The sequence below is a fragment of the Phocoena phocoena genome, chromosome 11, assembly GCF_963924675.1.
Source record: "Phocoena phocoena chromosome 11, mPhoPho1.1, whole genome shotgun sequence".
Lineage (NCBI taxonomy): Eukaryota > Metazoa > Chordata > Mammalia > Artiodactyla > Phocoenidae > Phocoena > Phocoena phocoena.
Genome location: NC_089229.1, coordinates 24,849,113 through 24,874,009, shown reverse-complemented (window position 1 = coordinate 24,874,009; position 24,897 = coordinate 24,849,113). Strand labels below are relative to the sequence as shown.

Here is a 24,897-nt window from a genome sequence, read left to right as displayed (position 1 = left end):
GCTGTGGCGTAGAAATTCTACAGTCTTCTAATCCTTTGCAGTTTGCCATTCTGACAAATAACCAGAACTCCTTGGCCATAGACAAGCTAGGTGCTACGGTCATAAAGAATGTGCTTTAAAGAGCTGCAACCTTTTACACTGGACATTACAACATATATACATATGTATACATATATATATATGTTGTAATGTCCAGTGTAAAAATATATATATATATATATGACAAAAATAGGATTTATGCTATTTGGGAGAGACACATACAAAAAGTCTAACACATTATTCTTCCTAAGAAAGTCTAATTAGAATATTCTTAGTTGCTATAGTGACAAGAGCATCAATTCACATAAAAACTTTCAAAATATTTTTGGTACCAGAATGGTTTTACTATTCTTCCCTATCTTGAGAATAAATGGAACTAGAGTGAGTGTGTTATGTTGTGAGCTATGTGAAACAACGAAAGAGATATTGGCCTTATTTGGTATCCTGGTACCCTTCTCATTTTTATTTTTTCTTAAAGATGAAAAAATACAGTCAAAGGGGTTATTCTATGTTACTTATTGAAAATGTAATACATTCCATAAGTAAATATGTTGTGAAAAAAAATTTTTTAATAAATATTTATTTATTTTTGGCTGGGTTGGGTCTTCATTGTTGCACATGGGCTTTCTCTAGTTGCAGCGCACGGGCTTCTCATTGCAGTCGCTTCTCTTGTTGCGGAGCACGGGCTCTAGGCACGTGGGCTTCAGTAGTTGTGGCATTTAAGCTCAGTAGTTGTGGCTCGCAGGCTCTAGAGCACAAGCTCAGTAGTTGTGGTGCATGGGCTTAGTTGCTCTGTGGCATGTGGGATCTTTCCGGACCAGGGCTCAAACCCATGTCCCCTGCATTGGCAGGCAGACTCCCAACCACTGCACCACCAGGGAAGTCCCCTGACTCAAACTGTAATGGGAATCTTGGATGGATCTGAGGTAGGTCTGAACAGAAACTTTAATCGGATGGCCAACATATAGGATATGAAGGGTCAGAAAGAGTTTATATTCTTCAAATACAAATTGTCATTCATTGACTGAAATGCTGATGGGTCATCTTGTGTAGGAGTCAAGATTTTACTTATAACATATTCTTAGGTTTTTCTAAGTAAATACATATAGAATAATTGTGTAGACAGCAAAGCAAACTTCATCATGGTCTTCACAGTATTGAATAAGGCATTAATCAATGTCTTCTTTCTGGGAAATGGAACAATCTACATAAGCCCTAGAATTTTATTATATATATTCTATATTCATTTTATTTACAGCTCAATTCTGTGGACTTACATACTTTGGTAGTTCTTGCTCACTGAATTATAAAATTAATATGACACAGGAAGGAAGAAATTAAATCCTAACATATTTAAAAACTGTGTATGTGTATCACATATTTTCCCATGAATCCTTACTGTAGCTAATGCTTCAAGAGACTAAAAAAAAAAAAAAGAAGATGGGTTCCCCCCCTTTCACTTAAAGAGGAAAAAAAAAAAAATACCTGGGTGCATGGTTAATTAGAGGCTGTGGTTTATATTTTGGAAAGTTGTAGTTCTTGAACTCATCATTTGAAGAAACACCTGGCCAAGTTTCCTGAGATGGAGTTCCTGAATTTAAAAATATATAGAAATTTTTATACAGGCAAATATATATAAATAGGGAGAACTAAGAAAGCGTCTTAAAGAACAATTTATATTTAGTAGATAATTTGATTATTTCAACTGAAACTAAAAAGATAGAAATAGTAAACAGACTTTTTTTTTGGACTAAGCAATGATGCCATAAAAATGTTGTCTAATTGACACCTAAGCTAAAGTATTTCCTAATAATGTGCTAAAAGTCAATCTTCAATAATATTTCTCTTCTCTGTTCTTCCATACAATCATTATTGCAAAGGTAGAACTTGGAAAATAAAAAGCAGAAGTTACCTAGAAGGATCTATCTTTATTTTAATTATGCTAATTATAATTCTTATAACAGCTATTTATGTTAGTGTCAGTATCAAATTTATAAATATATTTTTTAAAGATATAGTCTTATCCAGCTACTCAATTATACATAACAAATCACTGGGAAGAGAGTTCTGTTACCTAGCAGTCGGAAAATTAAGTGCAGTTCATCTTCCACAGTTGATCCTGGAAACAGAGGTCTTCCAGAAGCCATTTCAAAGAAAATGCAACCAACACCCCTACAAAATGTAGCATTAAAAAAAAAAAAAAGAAAAAAAAGATGAGCAAACCATTTATTTATTATTAAGCACAAGAATCTTTTCCTTAAGGTTGCCTCTCTGGAGAATTTTGTACTAGCCTGCTAGAAAATCTGCAGAGATTTTTTTTCAGATCCGACTAAACTAATTTCTTAACATTTACCCTATTTGTCTCAACTTCCAAATGGCCTTATCCATTTTCTCCACTTAAAATGTCCAGCCCTCCTCTGCATGATCCTTGAAGAACACCACTAACAATGGCTAATAGTGATATAAAGCTTACTATGTATTAGGTAGTGGTTAGCAGGGCTAGGAAAAAGCAAATATTTCAAGATGTTTTTATGCAGGAAGCAGAGACGGGAACACACAGATGCAGGGTGAAGAGTGTGTGCATGTGAGTGACAGCGAGAGCGAGAGTGAGAGAGTTAAGAGAAGGAAGAGAAATGGATAGAGGCTCGCTAATAGACACTGTCTTCTAGGATCTGTGTGAATACATATGAGTTTAAGACACAGTCCTTCTTTTAAAGGGCTCACAATCTAGCAATTATATAATTTAATTTTATATTTTAAAGTGTTATATAGAAGATTAAATAATGGAGCCACTATGGAAAACAGTATGGTGGTTACTTAAAAAAAATGTAAAATAGAATTACCATATGATCCAGCAATTCTACTTCTAAGTATATAAAAGAATTGAAAGCAGTGACTCAAAGAGATATTTGCATCTACAACATGGGTGAACCTTGAAGACATTTATGCTAAGTAAAATAAACCAGTCACAAAAAAACAAATACAGTATGATTTCACTCATGAGATACTTAGAAAAGTCAAATTCACAGACACAGAAAGGAGAATGGTGGAGGGAGAGGGTAATGGGGAGTTACTATTTAGTAAGTACACAGCTTCAGTTTGCAAGATGGAAAAATTCTGTAGACTGATGGTGGTGACGCTTGAACAGCAACGTAAATGTACTTAATGCCAGAGAACTGTACACATAAAATAGTTAAAATGGTAAATTTGGTTGTATATATTTTTCTACAATTTAAAAAAGTTTATAAAAGAAAGAAATGTTACATAATACAAAAATTAATTATATAAATGTTCAACCCAAGACAAAACAGAACGAAGTGTATGATTTATCACTATACGAAGAGTGCAAGCAATAAATATAACCACAGTTCAGAGGAAGGAATTACCACAGCAGGCTAGGTTATATTCAGAAAGGATTTATGAAAAACTATGTTTTGAAGGCCCTAGGCACAGGCCCCAGTTACAGAAAAAGAGCAGGCCTTCCAGATGGGTGAACTAGTATGAACACAAGAGCAAAGGTGGGAAAACCCAGGCTATTTATGAAATATAGTGAGTAGCCACTTGGCTAAAAGGAAATGTTTGTGGAGAATAGTCTGAAATAAACTGAAAAAGGTAGTTTAGAGACATTTTATGAAGATCAAGTATCAGATTGAAGAACTGTACCTTATTCTATGGGTAATAAATGGGGACGCAGCAAACATGTTTAAATAAAGGAGTGTCATGATCAAAGTGCTATGTGAGGAAGATGCCTATGGTATTTTTTCAATATTATTTTTAGATCAACTTAAAGCAAGTGGGTTTTGGTGAATATTAAATGATGATAAAAATAAATTTTGTTTTAAATTACTATGTACCAGACACTCTTCAAAGGGCTTTACATACATTAGCTCATTTGGTCTTAACATTATCCACAGAACAGCCTTTTAAAGTAGTTATTGTTACTATTCCCATTTCCTTAAATGAGGAACCTGAGGCACAGGCCAATAATTTCAATAAGGTTATCGTATAGCTATAAGTGGTTGAATTGGTATTTAAACCTAGGTGATCTTACTTGCCAGAACTCTTAATCATTGCTTATATTTTATCTCCTTAAAGCCAAATATCTATCGGTATGCCCTGTGTTAATGGCTACATTCTTTCAAAATTATAAATGGCAGTAACATCTGCATATATTTACCACATGTCAATCTGTGTTGAGTACTCTGAGGAACCGAGAAGCACATCAGGCGGCCGGTACCACAGTGTGACAACTTCATTTGAGTAGGTCTTTGTGGGAACTGACTTGGCTCTGGCTAGTCCTTCACAGGGAAAAGAGAACAATTAAGAAATAGCTGGAATGCATTTCCCAGTCCATATTCTCACCATGACTCCAGTCACAAGGATGCCTGAGATGGCTACTCTATACCTTTTTGAGGCTTAACAAAATTAGTTTTATGAATTTTTTTTTTTGAGTGTGTGTGGTCTTGGGTCAGCAAATCCTATTATTTATTAAACTAAATAATAATAATTCCACATTCAGAGACCATGCTTACTTTTATGAGTGAATGCACCTGGTACAGTATCTGGGCTAATCAAAACTTAAGATACCCTCCTTCTATCCACGAATTATTATGCCAAGATTATTTCCTACTTGGATTTAAATTAATGCAAAACAGGCCAATGACATTTGTCACCTTTTAACCTGATTCCAACTTCCATTTGCTATTATCAAAAACCATGAAGTTACTGGTTCATGATCCTGTTAAGTTTTATTGACAATTCCCTTGCAGAAGTTTATATTTAGAGAAAGTTTCCTTGGAATAAACTACAATGTCATTCTGTACTTTCTAAGTTTTAAGTTACATGGTTAATTTTAAAATAAGGTGAACCTCACCGTCTTTGGATATTATTAATTGCTGTAGATGACATAAAACACGAACCATTCCTTTGCCAATTTAATATGAAATTCACTGATTATCTAGAAATAAAGGCAAGAGTTCACAACTTTATCTCTTGAGCCACTGGCATTAAGAGAGTTGCTTTTATTACCTCTACGCCTCCAAATTCTGATCACCTAAAGAAGTAACTTTAAAAGATATATGAAGAAATATAAATTTATTTTAACATACAGTTTATTTCAAACAACAAGGAATAATTTTTAGGCTGTGATTTCTGTTGTGTGTAACTACTGTATCTGATTAAAATATTAAATAAGAAAAATGTAATAAAAGGATGATTCAATACTTTGTTAAACCGGATAAAGTCACCCAAATGAAACCAGAAATTTAAAAAATTAGGCAGTACTCATACTATTTTCATTAAGTATAAGGGCTAAAGGATGTAACTGAAACAATGTTGACACTGTTTTATTACAGGTTTTACTCTACCATCCCAACTTGGTAAAATAAATTCAACAAATGTTGGTAATCAGCAAATGGAAGCAGCTTTCTGATTTCTCTTCCTGATGTAATACTGGGTTATATGGGGGAAAGGACAAGCCTGCAAGTTGCTAATGCTATACATATAACATCAAAGCAATTGCAGTTATAGTTTCCTCAGTACCTGATAACTCCATCTCCTGAGAGAATTCTAAACTATGATGCTTGCTCAAACAGCCTTCTGATTCAGTTCACAATTAGATTTGCAATTTTGGCATGAAATGAAATACACAGTAATTTCTTCCAAACCAAATTAATTGTGATACAGTATTATTATATAAACCATTTTCTATTATTAATGAAAATGTCTATTTATATTAATACTTCCCTGATCACAGGAAAAGTAGGTCATAGAGATCAAGAACAATTTGTTGTAAAATACTCAGTTATATGACTCTCCCTTACTTGTGTCCGAAGTATACTTACTATGAAACCAATAAAAAAATAAATAACTAAAAGCAATAGAGACAAAATTCATTGTACTATCTCATGGAATAATTAGATTTTCCTGTTGGCCGGTGGACAGATAAAATTTGCTTGGCTTGGTTTGTAGAGGTAAAAAGTAAAATTCAAAGCACTCATAGTATTCCCCTACCAAAAGTACATTTTTGATGGCTTTTGCCATTCTTTTTGCATATCTTATAGCCAAGCAGGGGTTCTCCATCACCGCCATTCATTTGGGGATTAAGGAATAAGGAGCAGTAAATGCAGCCTGGCCAAAAAAATTTAAAAGAGGGGCGGGGAAAGAGAGAAAGAGAATAACAATTACTAGGAAAATAACAATGTAAACTATGCCCTAGAGACTATGTAAGCATATGGAAATGACTTATAATTTCTCATTTAGACTCATGTGACCTACACATTTCCTTTTAAATAGCAACCTACCTTTCAAACAAATGGAAAAGTGTTAAATGAATAAAAGTATAGGAATTTTCAGAACAAATTCACCACTTAATAACAGTGAATTTTTAATCTGTTACTAACAGAGTAATATTTGAAACACTAATATTTACCACATTAATGAAATATTCCAAAAGTAAAACTACTATAATCACTTATGAAAATGATAAATACTAACTATGAAAAACTGCTTGGGCTTTTAAAAACTAACTTCTGTTACAGTACTCAAACTCTCAGAATGTAGAATATTAAAAGAAAAACACAAAAAAACAAAGTTACTATATGGAGTTCCTTCAATATAAAAAAGTTTACTCCCTAGAAGCCAAAAACATGTAATTTTATTTCACCTTTCTAGTCCCTTATAACTGGATTAGCTAAAGAGAGACAGACAGCTACTAATTAAATTATTAAGCATATAAATTAAATACAAAGCATGGTGGCAGGGACGTCCCTGGTGGTGCAGTGGTTAAGAATCTGCCTGCCAATGCAGGGGACATGGGTTTGATTCCTGGTCCAGGAAGATCCCACATGCTGCGGAGCAAACTAAGCCCATGTGCCACAACTACTGAGCCTGTACTCTAGAGCCCGTGAGCCACAACTACTGAAACCCATGCTCCTAGGGCCCGCGCCCTGCAACAAGAGATTCCACTGCAATGAGAAGCCCGCGTGCCACAACGAAGAGTAGCCCCTGCTCGCTGCAACTAGAGAAAGCCCGCACAGCAATGAAGACCCAACGCAGTCAAATGAATAAATTAAATAAATAAATAAATAAATAAAACTTTTTAAAAAAAGCATGGTGGCAGGCATATTAAAGGAATCCCTTTCAGTAATGACATTTAAACTCTTTAGTCTCAGGACCCCTTTTAGGCTCTTAAAGATTACTGAGGATCCAAAGAGCTTTTATTTATGTAGATTATATTTACTGATATTTGCTTATTAGAAAAACAGAAAAATCTAAAACTTCTTCCTTAAAAACACCATTTATATGTTAACATGAGTATTTTTATGAAAAATATTTTTTCCAAAATAAAATAAAAATTAGTATGAATGTCCTTGTTTTACATTTTTGTAGTCTATTTTAATAGAAGACAGTTGGATTCTCCTTTTGCATTCAATCTGTTGTGATGTTACTTTGACTGCAGTTATATATAAAGAGAATCAGGTTTCACACGGATGCGGAATTGGAAAGAAGAGCATTTTAATAGCCTTTCTGATAATTGTGCATATACTTTTTTGATACTGCATCAAAATTAGAAAATATTTAGCTTCTTAAAGATTATATGGTTACTTGGAACTATATCAATCAACTTCTAATACTTTTGCTACATTAAAATTCACTGGTCTATCCTGCACTTTAAATGGATATTTTACCTATGCATGATTCTGTAATACCATGCACTGGTCATCTGGAAAATACTGGTTCTCTAGGCTATTCAGATATTACAAATGTTTACACATTTCTTTAGCATATCAAAAAAAATCATATTTGTTAACGTCACCACTGATCTCACCAGAAAAGTCTTCAAGTACTGGGAAGTTATCAAATTCAAAATGGCAGATCCAGGGCTTCTCTGGTGGCACAGCGGTTGAGAGTCCGCCTGCTGATACAGGGGACACAGGTTTGTGCCCGGGTCCGGGAAGATCCCACATGCCGCTGAGCGGCTGGGCCCGTGAGCCATGGCCGCTGGGCCTGCGCGTCCGGAGCCTGTGCTCCGCAACAGGATGAGGCCACAGCAGTGAGAGGTCCGCGTACCGCAAAAAAAAAAAATGGCAGATCCAAATTTCCAAAATCTAATTTTTGCTTGAAAACTCAAATTTTACTATTGTCAAGAAATACTTTCACAGTTGTTTTCCTTGAAATGATAAGGCTCACTTCATTCATTTTTTAAGAAAGCATCTGCCAAATACCTAAGTCTGAGTAACCACAGTTTGTCTATTGGTCATTTTTTTCAAGTAAAAATGATACTTCTTAAGATAAAAAGGTGGGCTAGTTCAGTTTCCACTCATATAATTACACAAGCACTTTTCCTTGAAATAACCATAGTATTTCCCTGTGCAGCAAATGTGTTTTACGTATATTTCCCATTTCATCACACAAAATACTAAAAAGACACCTACTCAAAAATGGAGATTTAATAAAATTTAATAAATTTTACTGCTTCATCTGATACCTCTTAAAAAGTGTTTTCCTACAAGCGTATAGTGGTGAAGAATACAATGGCTACTAAGTATAATTTGGTGTGAGTGCCTTGATTTACACTAAGGGTACCAGTAGCTTTATCCCTTCTTACTTTTGGATAATCAACTCAAATATTAACACAGTGAAGAGGGCAAGTAAACTTTTAGTATAGTTTTGAGAATATATTATACCTTTGGAGATCCCCTGAAAGGGTCTCAGGATGCTTAGGGGTCTACAGACCATACCTGAGAACCAATGCCTTTTAGCATTCACTAACATAACTCACCACCAAAATTTTCAAATATTTTATTCCATGAGCTACAGAGAACACTTCCAAACCCACATAAAAGCAACCATGCAGTGTCAACAGTTGTTCTTTTAAACTTAAACACCTGGAACTATTTATAAATATCTCATACATTCCATACCAAAATCTGCTAGCTTTAATTCTCCTTTTTCATTAATGAGGAGGTTCTGTGGTTTTAAGTCTCGGTGTAACACCTTCCTTCTGTGGCAATATGCCAAACCACGTAGAATTTGGTATAAAAACAGCTATGGAAACAAAAAATAGAAATTAGTCTTACAGATAATAAGATATACTTTGGTATAAGTTATGGTAAACAGAAAAGCAACTGGCCTAGAACAGTAAGAGAAAAAAAAGGAACCACATCCTTTTCCTTACATACCTGTTGTCTGAATTTTACAATGTATTGTTCTATATGAACCATCTACGTATTTTTTTAGAGTGAACAAAGCGAAATGAAACTTTGTCTTAGTAGCAATAGTTCACCTGTTACTGAAAATGACTTTAAATAAATGTACCTCATAAATTTACAGGCCTACTAATTAGGCTTACAGTTTAATTATGAAATTCTGGCAAAACAAACAACCTTCTACCATTACCCCACCCTACTCCCCCCCAAAAAACCTAATGTGGGGCAACGTATTTAAAATAAGGCAATGGAATTGGTGGTTTTATGAACATTCTGAGATGTCAAACAGAATGGTGTTGCATAGCTCTGGCAAATTATGTGCTATAAAAATAACCTAAAATAACCTAAACCAGCTTCTATCACCCACCTTCTGGGTACTTTACTTTCAGCACCTCCTACTCAGCCTTCAAAATCTGCTATGATTCAGAAAAGGGAATTGGCACTGTAGAGCTCTGAGTGGCTCTTTGAGAAAACCAATTCCTATAAGGCTAATGTGAGGCTTTTTGTTGTGGATTTTGGTGGAAAAAAGAATATGAAACACAGGAGGTCTCTGATTCTTTGTGGTTAACAAAGAAGAGGATTCAGGACTGTACCCCTGGTTTTCTTGAAGGTGAAAAATAGCATTAGAACTTCAAGAATAAGCCAAGGCAGCAGGTGAACAATGGGCCTGAAGAAAATCTAATTAGCAGTTTCTATACTCTACATATTCATGTGTTTTGAAAACTCTTAAATTACTATTTCCAAATATTTGTTACTTTCTATGTTTGAAAAAATATAAGGGGCTAGTTAAACAGAGAATAAAATACTCTACAACTTAAGCCAGGAATGTAAACCTGGCTTAAGACATATAAACTTCTCAAATCTTTGTCAAACTATGATGATTAAGGACAATTTTCTTTCCAAATTACTGCTAATATGAAAGCAGGAAAAACAACATAAAAGCCACAAACAAAAATAAACACAAATGAGATTCAGTACACCTTGCAAAACAAAATGTGAAATATGATGAAAACAATTCTCATAGAAAATATATGGAAAGAGACTTAAAGTCCTATTCTAAAATTCTTAGCAATGTGTTACCCATGTGTTTTGAACTGTCTTTTACTAAAAGAAACTGGCTCTCCTTTATACCAAACTTAACTGTTTTTAAAAGTATATAAGTTTAAAGTTACTACCTACAGAATTGGAACTGTCTCAAAACTACAGCTGAGACAGCCTATTTCCAGAACAGTTTCTCACAAACTGTTGACTATGTTTGGATAAATAAATCTTTGCTAAATTTGGAGTATATCAGGTCAAAGAAACCTACTGTAAGAACACAACTGTATCAAAGGTTTTCATTTGATTTTACTTTTACTCTTGGGTTTCATCTGGCACTATTATACCAAACTTTTCTAGCATTACTTGCATCTTTAGATATTTTTCAGATAAGAAAACATGTAATTATGTTACTGTTCCTCCTGACAGTACAGAATGGTATTTTTCCAGTCTAGTATTCATAATACCTATGCAGGTTCCTGGCCTTACTCATTAGATTAGTACCCTGAAAAGTTGTTTTATAATTAAATACCATTCTAAATACTTTAGGGGAGTTTGCCATATAAAGGAGGCCATTTGCAGAATGCACTAATCATTTTCATTGATCTTAAACATTTGGATTTTGATATAATAGGCATGTCATTTTCTTTTTTAGGCAGAATATACCTGTAAATGTATTCTACATATATCTAAGAGAATCAATGTTATAATGTGAAAGGAAATTGTCAAAAGTTTTTGTTTCTGTTTTTTTTGGAGCAGAGAAAGGTTTATTGCAGAGCCAAGCAAGGAGAACGGGTAGCTCGTGCTCAAAATCCTCAAACTCCTCAAAAGTACTTTTTAAAACTTTAAAAATGAAGTAGTTCTATAAAAAGGTCTGATTCTAAGAAATACTACAGTGTAGTAAACAGAAGTTCTGAGTAAATATGTTCAGAGGACAATAACCTATTTTAAATGCCTAACAGAAAATTCTGAAGCATATTTCATACGTAATGTAGTTCATCTATGCTTAAGTGTTTGTCTGTACTTTAAATAAAATTTAAAATGACACACTAAAGCATACCTTAACATTGTGCATACTCATGATGTTTCCACAGTCATCCATGTACTGTTTTAGATCTTTATCCTGAAAAAATACAGCACTTTACTATGTGATACATAGTTTTGAGAAGGCATGACTGATTTACTTAGTAGCGTTTAGTTTAAAAAAAAAATTTGGGGGGGGGAGGCTTCCCTGGTGGCGCAGTGGTTGAGAGTCTGCCTGCCGATGCAGGGGACACGGGCTCATGCCCCGGTCCGGGAAGATCCCACATGCCGCGGAAAGGCTAGGCCCGTGAGCCATGGCCGCTGAGCCTGCGCGTCCGGAGCCTGTGCTCCGCAATGGGAGAGGCCACAACAGTGAGAGTGGCCCGTGTACCGCAAAAAAAAAAAAAAAATTTATTTTAATTGAAGCATAGTTGATTTACAATGTTGTGTTAGTGTCTGGTATAAAGCAAAGTGATTCAGCTATAAATACATATATATATACATATTCTTTTTCAGAAAAATAAGTTGTTTTTTGAGGAAAGATACTGAATGCACCACACATAATTTAATTAAATACTAATAACACTAATGTCCCCGGGGCTGTTAAAAAATCCAATCTGCTATGTTTTATCATTTAGTAAATGCTTACCAGATACTCAAAGACCAGAGTCAAAGATTTATCTGTGTGAACAATGTCATGTAGCGTTACTATATTTGCATGTTTTAGATCCTTTAATAGTGAAACTGCAAAACAAAAAAGAAAGCCAATTACTTAATCTGTGGTAGCCAGTCTTTTTAAAAAAAATCCTAAGTTTAACATATGAATGATTGAGTTTAGGAGTCTCTTAAATTTAAAACAATAATCCACCAAAGGGATTTGTAGTAGAAATTTTAATAGAATCAATTTTTTTCTTTTCTTTTATGGTTCTGGGTTTGATATTTTTAATTCTTAAGTTATCCTCAGGGGTTTCCCTGGTGGCGCAGTGGTTGAGAGTCCGCCTGCCGATGCAGGGGACACAGTTTCGTGCCCTGGTCTGGGAGGATCCCACATGCCGTGGAGCGGCTGGGCCCATGGGCCATGGCCGCTGGGCCTGCGCATCCGGAGCCTGTGCTCCACAGCGGGAGAGGCCACAACAGTAAGAGGCACGCATACCGCAAAAAAAAAAAAAAATTATCCTCAATATTACATTAATACTGTCCATGACATCTTTTTTTCTCAAATGTGAACTTATTGAGACTTCTAGGATTAATTTAGACATAAAGTCCAAGGTACCTTTTTTTCCTTCAAATTGCTTGTCAGTTGCCTCAAACTATTTTCTGGATAATCTTTTTTAAAAAAATCGTACCATTATATAAATATATTTACATCCTGTATATACTATTTATAGTTAGCTTTCCCCCATGCACCAATATATAACATTTCCCAATGTCAAATATTTGTCTGTGACAACAATCTTTAATGACTTCATAGTACTTCATTATAAGCAGTACAATAATATATCTAACTAATTCCTTTTATTAAATATTTCAGCTTTAGCTATTGCTTCCCCCGCCAGGGCCTTGTTTTATTGTATTCTTTCTCCTCAATGAGATGCCATAAGCTGTAGTGGCATATATTTTCCAGTCATGTACTATTTCTATATCTGAGCTCCTTGTACTTACAAAAAATGAACTCTTATTACATAGCTTTGGTTTTAAAATATTCTATATAAATTTCATAATACATTCTGCTCACAAAAGTACAAATTATACCTTCTCTTATTGCTGTACAGGGTGCCCCTTCTTCATGTTCCAACCGGATCTCTTTCAATGCCACCAAATTCTCTGTCAATTTACTTCTTCCTTTATATACTGTTGCATATGTACCCTACAAAATATATTTTTGAAAGACACATCAAAAATATCATGAGTCTATCTATATCATCTATACAATAAAGAGCCCTAACTAAATTTCTAATTTCTAAGCATGTGTTAAATTCTATCTTGCAAGGAAAACCCCACCATGATTAATCTTGGTTTTCCTATAGCTAAGAGGACTTTAAGTTCCATACGCACAGCTTCCTTACTCTTACAACCCTACAGAGTGCTTCAAAGGTATGAAAACATAGGGAGAATATTTAATTTACTTTTTGTGCTTTGTATTAGATTAATAACTGAATCAACAGATTTGGAATCAAAGGTACTTTAACTGCAATGGTATGTGGAGATTGCGGAAATTAATTAAGCACAGTAAGTGAAAACTGAAAATTTAACTAACATATTGTGAAACTTTACCCGTTTTCAGACTTTTCAGAATCTTTGTATGCTAGAGCTCTCCTTTAAAAAACAAATGTATTCTATAGATTTCTTCTATCATTTCCAGGACAGTTCTCAAACTCCCTTAAGGCCTCCCTAGTAACTTATTCTATTATTTTCTTCTCACTTTCTCACTCTGGGAGGTAGACCATTTCAAAATTAGTCAGTACTAGTAGCAACTTCAAGAAAACCAAGGTCTTATGGGTCAAGAATTTCCTTAACCTTTAATGAGATGTGTCTTTAACCTTAAAGATAGTATTTTGATTTTTCACAAGTTTGAACACATGCAATTTCCCACATGATGGCACAAAGAATACCAGGAAGCTAACTAACAAATAAATGTCTATTTTGTTACCAAGAAAGCACAATATTTTATGCTTCAATAGCAGGTTACAAGGCTATTAAAAAAATTCATTTCTTCTCACACTGATGGGATGATTTCAAGAATTAAAGGGTTTTTCTTTCTAACAGTCTGTTGCTTTTTCAGAACAAGATATAATCTTTTAGATGATGAACAAGAAAAAAATGCACCTTACATGTTTGAAATAAGTATTAACTTACCTCTCCAAGCTTTTCCAATTTGATGTAGGTTTCCATTTTTCCAAACCCAATTTCTGACTGAAAGCAAACAATTATAAATTTAGTATTCTTAAAATTTCAATTCATCACTGCCTCAATTTCTGAAACTCTCCTGCTCTGAAGAGTGTCTTGGAATAGAAAAATGTGATTATAATTAAATTGTTGAACATCTGTCAAATTTTAAAATAAATTTAAAAAACTGGAACATTCAAAGGTTCAAAACTATCAAAGTTCACAATTAAAATTGTCAACCCATCTTTTACATAGATCGAGTAACATTCTGCTATAGGGACTTCCCTAGTGGCACAGTGGTTAAGAATCCACCTGCCAATGCAGGAGACACGGGCTCGATCCCTGGTCAGGGAAGACCCCACATGCCACAGAGCAACTAAGCCTGTGTGCCACAACTACTGAGCCTGTGCTCTAGAGCACACAAGCCACAACTACTGAGCCCGCATGCTGCAACTACTGAAGCCCGTGCACCTAGAGCCCATGTTCCGCAACAAGAGAAGCTACCACAGTGAGAAGCCCACGCACCACAACGAAGAGTAGCCCCCACTCCCGCAACTAGAGAAAGCCTGCACACAGCAACAAAGACCCAACACAGCCAAAAATAAATAAAAACAAACAAACAAAAAACATTCTGCTATTATCAAAACTACAATGAGGTATCTATCACCTAACACTGATCAGAATGGGCATCATCAAAAAATCTACAAACAATAAATGCTGGAGAAGGTGTGGAGAAAAGGGAACCCTTTTGCACTGTTGGTGGGAATGTAAATTGATACAGCCACTATGGAAAACAGTATGGAGGTTCCTTAAAAAACTAAAAATAGAATTACCATATGATCCAGCAATACCACTACTGGGCATATACCCAGAGAAAACCGTAATTCAGAATGATACACATACCACAATGTTCACAGTGGCACTATTTACAATAGCCAGGACATGGAAGCAACCTAAATGTCCATCAACAGAGGAATGGGTAAAGAAGATGTGGTACATATATACAATGGAATATTACTCAGCCATAAAAAGGAACAAAACTGGGTCATTTGTAGAGATGTGGAGGGACCTAGAGAGTGTCATACAGAGTGAAATAAGTCAGAAAGAGAAAAACAAATATCGTATATTAACGCATATATGTGGAATCTAGAAAAATGGTACAGATGAACCAGTTTGCAAGGCAGAAATAGAGACTCAGATGTAGAGAACACCGTATGGACACCAAGAGGGGAAAGGGGGCCGGGGGTGGGGGATGAATTGAGAAATTGGGATTGACATATATAATATGTATAAAATAGATAACTAATAAGAACCTGTTGTATAAAAATAAAAAAGAGAAAAACAAATATATATTAATGCATATATGTGGAATCTAGAAAAATGGTATAGATTACCTTATTTGCAAAGCAGAAATAGAGACAGAGACGTAGAGAACAAATGTATGGATACCAAGGGGGAAAGGGGTAGGGTGGGAAGAAATGAGATTGGGATTGATACATATATACTACTGATACTATGTATAAAATAGACAACTGAGGGGACCATACTGTATAGCACAGGGAACTCTACTTAATGCACTGTGGTGTCCTAAATGGGAGGGAAATCCAAAAGGGAGGGGAATATACGTATATGTATGGCTGATTCATTCTGGTGTGCAGTAGAAACTAACACAACATTGTAAAGCAACTATACTCCAATAAAAATTAATTAGAAAAAAGTCTGCTATGAAAAAATTTTGTCCTATTTTAAGATCCTGAAATTTTAAGATACCACAGGCATTTTAAGATACTAAAGAATTTTATAAAAGGTAACTACATAATTTTCTTTTTAACAACACTGCAAAATAAATAATTTTCCTACATATTTTCCTTCACCAATCTTTGTGTTCCCTAGGAAGGCCTGCAAAAAACAAAATACTATTTATTTCAGGTTTTCCCACCAAAATATAATAAAAAAGACAACTGCAAGTCACACTCTATTATGAATCAGGAAATGGCTAACACAGAAGAAGCAATATAAATCTAAATCAGTCCCCTCCATCCCCAAAAAAGGGGTTTACAAGTGAGTTCTTAAAACCATTGCTTTTAAACCTTGAGATTGTTTGCCTACTTTCTATGGAGTCAATAAATGAGATAGATGGAATACTCAAATATGTAATGGAAACCCAGTATTTAAAAACTAAAAACAAACAGAACAAAAAACCCTAACACAAAAGATTTAGGAAAAAAAGAAAAAACAAAGTGATAAAAATTTAGGGATTGAGAGCAGAAATCGGGGGGAAAAAAGTTAAACAGAGGAAAAGAATAAGAATTTTCTTAAACTGCTTTCTAGTAACCCTTTGTAGATAGTGCAAAAGGCAATAATAATCTAAAAATTCACTTCTCACTTTAGAGTGATACTAATGCCCTTAAATAAATAGCCAGTGAAGGGAATAATGTTCTTTTATATATAACCTCAGCTCTCAAAGGTGTATAAATAAGGCTGGATCATTAAATACTATGTTTTAGTCAAATTCTGGAGGTTATACACAATTTTTTCTGGAGGTGTTGAATAAAATAAAAATGATACTTGACAATTAATATTTGACTTAACATCTCTCACCACTTGGAACAAAAGGATAAACTGCCCCAACCTGAATGGCCGGAAGTAGCAGAGGCCTCTCAAAGGAACTGTTTCTATCCTTTTGTTACAAGGATATGTATCAACTTAAAAGCCATGCAGGGACTTCCCTGGTGGTGCAGTGGTTAAGAATCCACCTGCCAATGCAGGGGACACAGGTTCGAGCCCTGGTCTGGGAAGATCCCACAGGCTGCAGAGCAACTAAGCCCATGTGCCACAACTACTGAAGCTGCACTCTACTGAGCCCTCGTGCCACAACAACTGAAGCCTGCGTGCCTAGAGCCTGTGCTCCACAATGAGAAGCCACTGCAATAAAAAGCACACATACTGCAACAAAGAGTAGCCCTCAGATCACCCCAAACAGAGAAAGCCCATGTGCAGCAACGAAGACCCAACACAGCCTAAAATAAATTAATTAATTAATTAAAAATAAAATAAAAGCCATGAGGAAAATTGCATATCTAATAGTACTTAATTCAATTTTGGTAAACTAATGAAAACTGTGGTCACAGGCAGTATTATTGAATGACTGAAAAATTGCTTCTTTCTGCACTCTTAAAGACTTTTCTCTCTATATGGTAGTTTTAAAAAAAATTTAATTAGGGCTTCCCTGGTGGCACAGTGGTTGACAGTCCGCCTGCCGATGCAGGGGACGCGGGTTCGTGCCCCGGTCCGGGAAGATCCCACATGCCGCGGAGCAGCTGGGCCCGTGAGCCATGGCCGCTGAGCCTGCGCGTCTGGAGCCTGTGCTCCGCAATGCGAGAGGCCACAACAGTGAGAGGCCCGCATACCGCAAAAAAAAAAAATTAATTAAAAAAGTGAGATTTTGGAACCATCATGCACCATCCACCCATGTACTATCTTATATATGACTCACAGATATTAAGTCCTTGCTTTCTATTATCAATAATTATACAGAATAAGGTAAAACTACACTAGACAACACCTGCTAAATACAAATGGAGTTTTTAATTTTAATATGGAAAATGTGGCAAATAGCCCACCATCTGGTGCATGAGAACCTGATTCTGAATAACCTTTTGACTTTGCATGTTTTTTTGGGACACCCTTTTTTTTTTTTTTTTTTTTGCGGTATGTCCCCTGCATTGGCAGGTGGCCTCTCAACCACTGCGCCACCAGGGAAGCCGTGCATGTTTTTATAGTCTATTTACATATTATCTTAACACTTAAAAAAAGGCTAATTACCAAGGTCACACAAACTATGACAGAATATGTTTATTTTCTTATACCTACCTCTAGAATTCAGGTGATTAAATTCACAAACATGGAACTATTCTGCCATGAATTTTAAGTCTTATATCACATTTCTTTATGAAGGAAAAAAGAACTATATTTAAAGAATAAATGGAAACTAGTAAGAACAAAATAATAAACGTCCCCCCAAAAATATAATAAAAATGTCATTACCTGTAACAATAAGAAGCACATAGAAAAATATAACTACAAGCTAGGAACCTTTTTGTTTATTTTTTGGCTACGTTGCGTGGCTTGTGGGATCTTAGTTCCCTGACCAGGAATTGAACCTGTGCCCTCAGCAGTGAAAGCGCAGAGTCCTAACCACTGGACCACCAGGGAATTCCTGGGAACTTTTTCTTATCAGGAGTTGGGAAATTTTCTTATTCATTCTTTTACCTTAAGTGAATAAATACTAGCATGCCCTTAAAAGATCAAGTACACTTTGGTCCAATGGTGACTATGACAAAAATGCTGAGATTTGCTTTAAAGAGTGTATAAATGAACTATAAATTCAAGATTATAAAGATAAAAATGTTGTAGAGATTTACTGTATCATATAAAGTATATAAAGAATAAACTGTAAGAGATGCATCAAAAATTAACATTACAAAGAGTCACTCTTCAAAGAATAAAACTTAATGAAATCATTAAAATATGCTGAAAGTCTGCTTTTTAAAAAGAAGGTAAATACTGGAATTCTCTGCCACAACCCAATTCAGAGTAAGTGTACCCACCCTCCCAACATTTTAATGATTCCCAACCTTTAGGATTTATTACATCCAAATATTACTTACTGAATCTTTATATGGAATTTCTAGAAAATTTTGCTTGCATTTTTATCTGCTGAACATGACAAGATTAACAATAGATATAATGACTAGCTTGTTGACACGCTCTCCTACGGAAATTATTCAGAGGACAGAGGACAAAGCTCATTTATTCAATATTTACCAAGCGCAATACTAGGTACTGGGGATATAGTGAAGAAGACAGATATGATTCCTGCTTTCATAAATTCACAATTTGGACTGAGTTCCATCCTAGATTACTTTAGAATATTTTTAAAGTCTCATAAAAACAGAAATAACAGCTAAAGGAATGGAACAGTAAGCTTTGTATTTTAATACAACATAAACATTTCCTTAATTCTGCTTTCCAAACAAAGATAATTTTTTTCTCATACTTCATTGCTCTGAGAGAATACTTGGCTTTTTGGAAAACCAAGCAAATTCCTGTTCAGTCAGCTCTTGTACCATAAGCACATGAAAATTAAACAAAAATATAATTTATAATAGCCAGATTCCTATAATTCAGGGTAACTCGTAAGTAGCATCGAGTATTATGGGGTATTTCTTGATTATTTTGGCTCTGGCAATATAATCACTCTTTCAAAGTTATAAAGATGTATTAACATGCTGGCAATGCAGTTCTAATTGAGCTTCAAAACAACTGAAATACATGCAAAAGTTCTATAGATGCCATTCTAAAAGTGAATGTGTATATAAGAAACACTGGGGGCAAAGGGAGACTTTTCAAACATCCATTTCCCTTCTTGTGAGATTTACTGTTACTGACAGAAATGTGTTCTTAGATATGTGGGGGGCAGAAAAGAGACTGAGCATCTCTATTCTACTTGATCATTTGTCTTGCAAAAATGTGCTGTCATCATCATCACACTACCACCTTAACCCTGACCATAATACGCCAAAGGTAAATTAAGTTGTGGGTGGACTTTGAACCTCACTTCCACACCACATAATATATTTATTATTTCTGAGAGACATCAGGACTTGATACCCTATTTTCTCACCTGTTCTTAGAAACAAGGACTACATATGATATATATTGGTAAAGTCATGAATGAGGAATCCAAAACTCATTGTTTAGGAAGAGGCAGATTCTTAAAATGTGTATAACTTAAACTTCAATAAAATGAGACAAACTTTCATGGATAGACTTAGTCTACTAAAGCTGCACTTAACACTCTTACAAAACTTCCACGGGGCATGCCATCATTGTAAGTGCAACAATGCTCTAACAAATCACTATCTGCCTATGGGCTTTTCCACTAGTCTAATGTTTAACTCAGTATGTTAAGAGTTAGAATATTCCATTTCTTATCAACTATAAATGAATATTAAATAACACTTCACCAATCTAATAACCAATATCTTTAATATGAGATAGAATGACTAAATGTAATGTGTTCTGGATGGGATCCTGGGGAAAAAAAGATATTAGTGGAAAACTAGGGAAATTTGAACAAAGTACGGAGTTTAGTTAATAGTAATGTACCAATATTGGTTTCCTTAGTTGTGAAAAATGTACTAAACTAATGTAAAATGTTAATAACAGGGGTAACTGAGTATGTGGTATATGGGAACTCTCTATATGATCTTTTAAATTTTTCTGTAAATCTATAACTACTCTAAAATAAAAAAACTTATTTAAATAAAAAGTCAATAGAAAGGATTCAGCAAGAGAGGGAGACTGACTATACATAAGTGTATAGGAATAACACATACTCTAAGCATCCTGAGGAGATGGGATAGGAAGAAGGACAATTCCTCAATATTGAAGAAAGGAAAGAGGACAATTAGTGTAATTCAGAAAACGAGAGGGTTTCTGGTTAGTGGCTTCTCTCTTCTTTGTCATGTAGCGGGAGAGGGGAAGAATTAACCAGAGAAATACAATAGGGCAGCCAAGCAATACTGAGAATCCAACTGAGGCTGATGATCATAAATTCATAGAAGCACCAATCAGCCCTATTTTATGTCTTTCTCTACCAGAAATGAACTCTCTGACTGGTTTCTTATTTCCTACTCAAACAAAGGATTTATGTTATTTTTACTACCCTACTTATAATATACTGCTATTGAAAACAAAAAAAACAAAGTTTTATCCTTTTAGAAAGACAAAATTTTATATTTTGTCTTGAAAAACATTTTTTTTTAGATAAAGAGTATATCATCCATGGAAACATGAGCTCTAACAAATGTGAAGAATATTTTTCTATTCCCATCTCCTTTCCACGCATTCCCTAATCCTTCCCCTTCACATATAAACCTAGGGTATTGAAGAATAATTTTCTAATATACTTCAAAGAAACCATGGCTTTAGTAAGGTAGATAGATAATGAAAAGGATGAATCAGTAGAAACCAGAACAGAGCTGGCATGATTAATCTGAAATCTATAAGCCATTTCAGATCAAAAAGCAAGGGAGGTAGATAGGAACACTCAACACAATAAAAACTCCAGTCACTTAACATTCATTAGAGGGCACTGTTTTCCTTAATTTCATGTACACTGAAAAAGACAGGTCTTAGATGATAGCTTCAGTGATTAAACCATACCTTTAGTCCCAATCTGAAATATTTACTAACTCCAAAACTTAAGTACCGATCTTTAATAAAAATTGATAACCAAAGAATACTTGCAAGCTGGTAATTAAATGACAAAGTTACTTGAATAAAAATGTCTTAAGCAGTGATGCAAAATTATGATGATCATAAACCTACACCAAAGTCAAGTTGGTATTACACTTTAACCTTGTTGTATAATGGTGAATGTCAAATAACTACCGGTCCTTCTAGAGCCAGCTTAAGCACTATAAGTCTGTGATGTGCAAAGACATTTTACTTGCTGTCTCTGTAATTGTCTCATAGCACTTCATATATACTTCTACCATAGAACTAAAGTCATCCAAAACAGATCCTCACATACACAATCATCTCAATTTATGTCAAAGGTGACACTGCAATGGGGAAAGCTATCCTTTCAATAAGCAGTGCTAGGCTTCCCTGGTGGCGCAGTGGTTGAGAATCCGCCTGCCAATGCAGGAGACACGGGTTCGAGGCCTGGTCCGGGAAGATCCCACATGCTGTGGAGCAACGAAGCCCGTGCGCCACAACTACTGAGCCTGTACTCTAGAGCCCGCAAGCCACAACTACTGAGGTCCACGTGCCTAGAGCCCATGCTCCACAACATGAGAGGCCACTGCAATGAGAAGGCTGCGCACCGCAACGAAGAGTAGCCCCCGCTCACCGCAACTAGTGAAAAGCCCGCGTGCAGCAACAGACACCCAACGCAGCCAAAAATAAATAAACAAATTTATAAAATATATATATATATATATATATATATATATATATATATATATATATAAAAATTTAAAAATAAGCAGTGCTGGGTCAACTGCTACAGATTGGGAGAAGACATCTGCAAGACATGTAACTGACAAAGGTCCTTTATACAAAATGTACAAAGAATTCCTAACAAACCAATAAGAAAAAGGCAGAAAGTCCAAGAGTGAAGAGATAACAGACTTGAACACTTAAATCAAAGAAGAGGATATCTAAATGGCCAATAAATATTAGAAAGGTGTTCAACTTAAGGCATCAGGAAAATGAAAAATAAAACCACAATGAGACAGCACTATACACTCACCAGAAAAGTTAAAAAAAAATTTTTTTAAAAAAGAAGAAACAATATCAGAAAATCCAATGGAGAGGGGCTTCCCTGGTGATGCAGTGGTTAAGAATCCACCTGCCAATGCACGGGACACGGGTTCAATCCTTGGCCCGGGAAGATCTCACATGCCTAAACCTGTGCACCGAGCCTGTGCTCTAGAGCCCTCGAGCCACAACTACTGAGCCCACGTGCTACAACTACTGAGGCCTGCGTGCCTAGAGCCCGTGCTCCGCAACAAGAGAAGCCACCGCAATGAGAAGCCCGTGCACTGCAACAAAGAGTAGCCCCCACTCGCCGCAACTAGAGAAAGCCTGTGCACAGCAACAAAGACCCAACGTAGCCAAAAATGAATAAATAAATAAATTTATTTAAAAAAAAACTGCATGGAGAGCAACTAGAACTCTCATATACTGGTGATGGGAGTGTAAAATGGTATAATCACTTCAGAAACTATTTTGACAATACCTAGAAGAGCTGAATATATGCATACAATCTGATCCAACAATTCCACTCCTAGATATGCAACCAACAGAAATGCTTATATATGTTAACCGAAACACATGAACAGGAATAGTGATAGAAGCAATATTTGATCATAGCCAAAACTAAAAACTCAAATGTAAACGTCCATCAACAGAAGACTGGATAAAATATAGCATACTCACACAATGGAATACCATGCAACAAAAAGAACAAATGAATTACATAACCACATGCAATAACCTAAATGAAAAACAAGCACAACACTGAACAAGTCAATCACAAAAGGATACACATTGTGTACATACATAATACATACATAATAGGTAGGATATTTATTGTATACTATATATATAAACTTGTATAAATACACATTTTTATATATTTCAATAAAATGTATTTTAATAATTTGTATATTCATAATTACATAAAGTTCAAAAGTTTAAGAATAATCAGAAAAAGAATATCAAATGCATTTTTTAAATAAATAAGAATGTGTATGTAAATGAGAATAAAGAAGTCTTTCCTGATATTAAAACACTATAAACATAATATAATCAAAAGAGTGGGAAAGGGCTTCCCTGGTGGTGCAGTGGTTGAGAATCTGCCTGCCAATGCAGGGGATACGGGTTTGAGCCCTGGCCTGGGAGGATCCCACGTGCCGCGGAGCAACTAGGCCCGTGAGCCACAACTACTAAGCCTGCGCGTCTGGAACCTGTGCTCCGCAACAAGAGTGGCCGCGATAGTGAGAGGCCCGCACACCATGATGAAGAGTGGTCCCCACTTGCCGCAACTGGAGAAAGCCCTCGCACAGAAACAAAGACCCAACAGAGCCAAAAATAAATAAATAAATAAATAAACAAATAAATAAAACAAAAAAAACTGTAGGTGTGGATGTGTGTGGAAATTTAGAAACATTGCCACTTTCTAGAAAAAAAAAGTGGGAAACATAGGTAAAACTAATCTTTGGCATTAGAAGGCAGGGATAATGGCTAAAGTTAAGGAAGTGAGGATAGAAAGTGAACAAAGAAGTGGCAGGACAGATTTTCTGGGATTTTTGGAATTTCATTTATCTGGGTACTTGTTACACAGGTATGTTAACTTTACAAAAATTCATGGAGCTATACAATTATGGCTTATGTACTTTTCTGTGTATCTAGTACATATTCTGTACATCTAGCATGTATCAGTAAAATTTACCAAAAAATAAAATATACCTTAAATTCTACTCCAATATAATATCTTTAAACCCTTAGGAAGGGAAAATGACAAAATCCAGAAAGCAACATAATAAACTTTAGCTATTCAACAATTAAATATAAAAATTAATATAAAATGTTTATACCCAGAAAATCAAACAACCAGATCTGATGGTGCAGGTATAGTAGACTTAAAAACTTACTAAAGAAGCTCTCCGAGACCTTCGGCTCATTGGTTGATCAAATGGTGGACTGTTTATCTGCAACTTTTCAAGATATCCATCAGGTATTCTGATATCTGCAGGCAGTGATAACCGCTTATTTAAATCCTTTAAAAAAGCAGGAAAAAAAGATATTAGTAGGTAACCACAAACAGAAAAGACAAGGGCATTTTACTTTTGGATTCATGGGCTCTAACATATTATTTCTTAGTGATCAATAACTATAAAGTTTTATTGCAATTGTAAAGTTACCTACATTGATTATATATAATATACTGAATGCCAATGTATTTATTTACTGTAAGCAAAAGTATACAATATAGTTTAACAGAAATGGTATTCTACAACCCAGTTATTTCTGAGTCCCTTCACTGATAAATTCAACATGGAAATAATTTTGACATTATTATACCATAGTAAGAATAGGCAAAGTCTACCACAAAATGCAATTGGTT

General features: G+C 35.1%; 1 protein-coding gene across 1 annotated transcript in view; it reads right to left on the bottom strand.

Annotated features, from left to right (window-relative positions):
- CDK17 (cyclin dependent kinase 17) overlaps window positions 1–24,897 on the bottom strand; it is a 44,301-nt gene that overhangs the window by 4,553 nt on the left and 14,851 nt on the right. The window contains exons 4-12 of the mRNA XM_065887931.1: window positions 24,425–24,550; window positions 14,166–14,222; window positions 13,062–13,176; window positions 11,959–12,053; window positions 11,347–11,409; window positions 8,964–9,087; window positions 4,217–4,337; window positions 2,114–2,211; window positions 1,525–1,630 (exon numbers count right to left, since the gene is read on the bottom strand). Coding sequence (XP_065744003.1) covers window positions 1,525–1,630; window positions 2,114–2,211; window positions 4,217–4,337; window positions 8,964–9,087; window positions 11,347–11,409; window positions 11,959–12,053; window positions 13,062–13,176; window positions 14,166–14,222; window positions 24,425–24,550 — 905 coding nt within the window. The remainder of the gene's footprint in view (window positions 1–1,524; window positions 1,631–2,113; window positions 2,212–4,216; window positions 4,338–8,963; window positions 9,088–11,346; window positions 11,410–11,958; window positions 12,054–13,061; window positions 13,177–14,165; window positions 14,223–24,424; window positions 24,551–24,897) is intronic.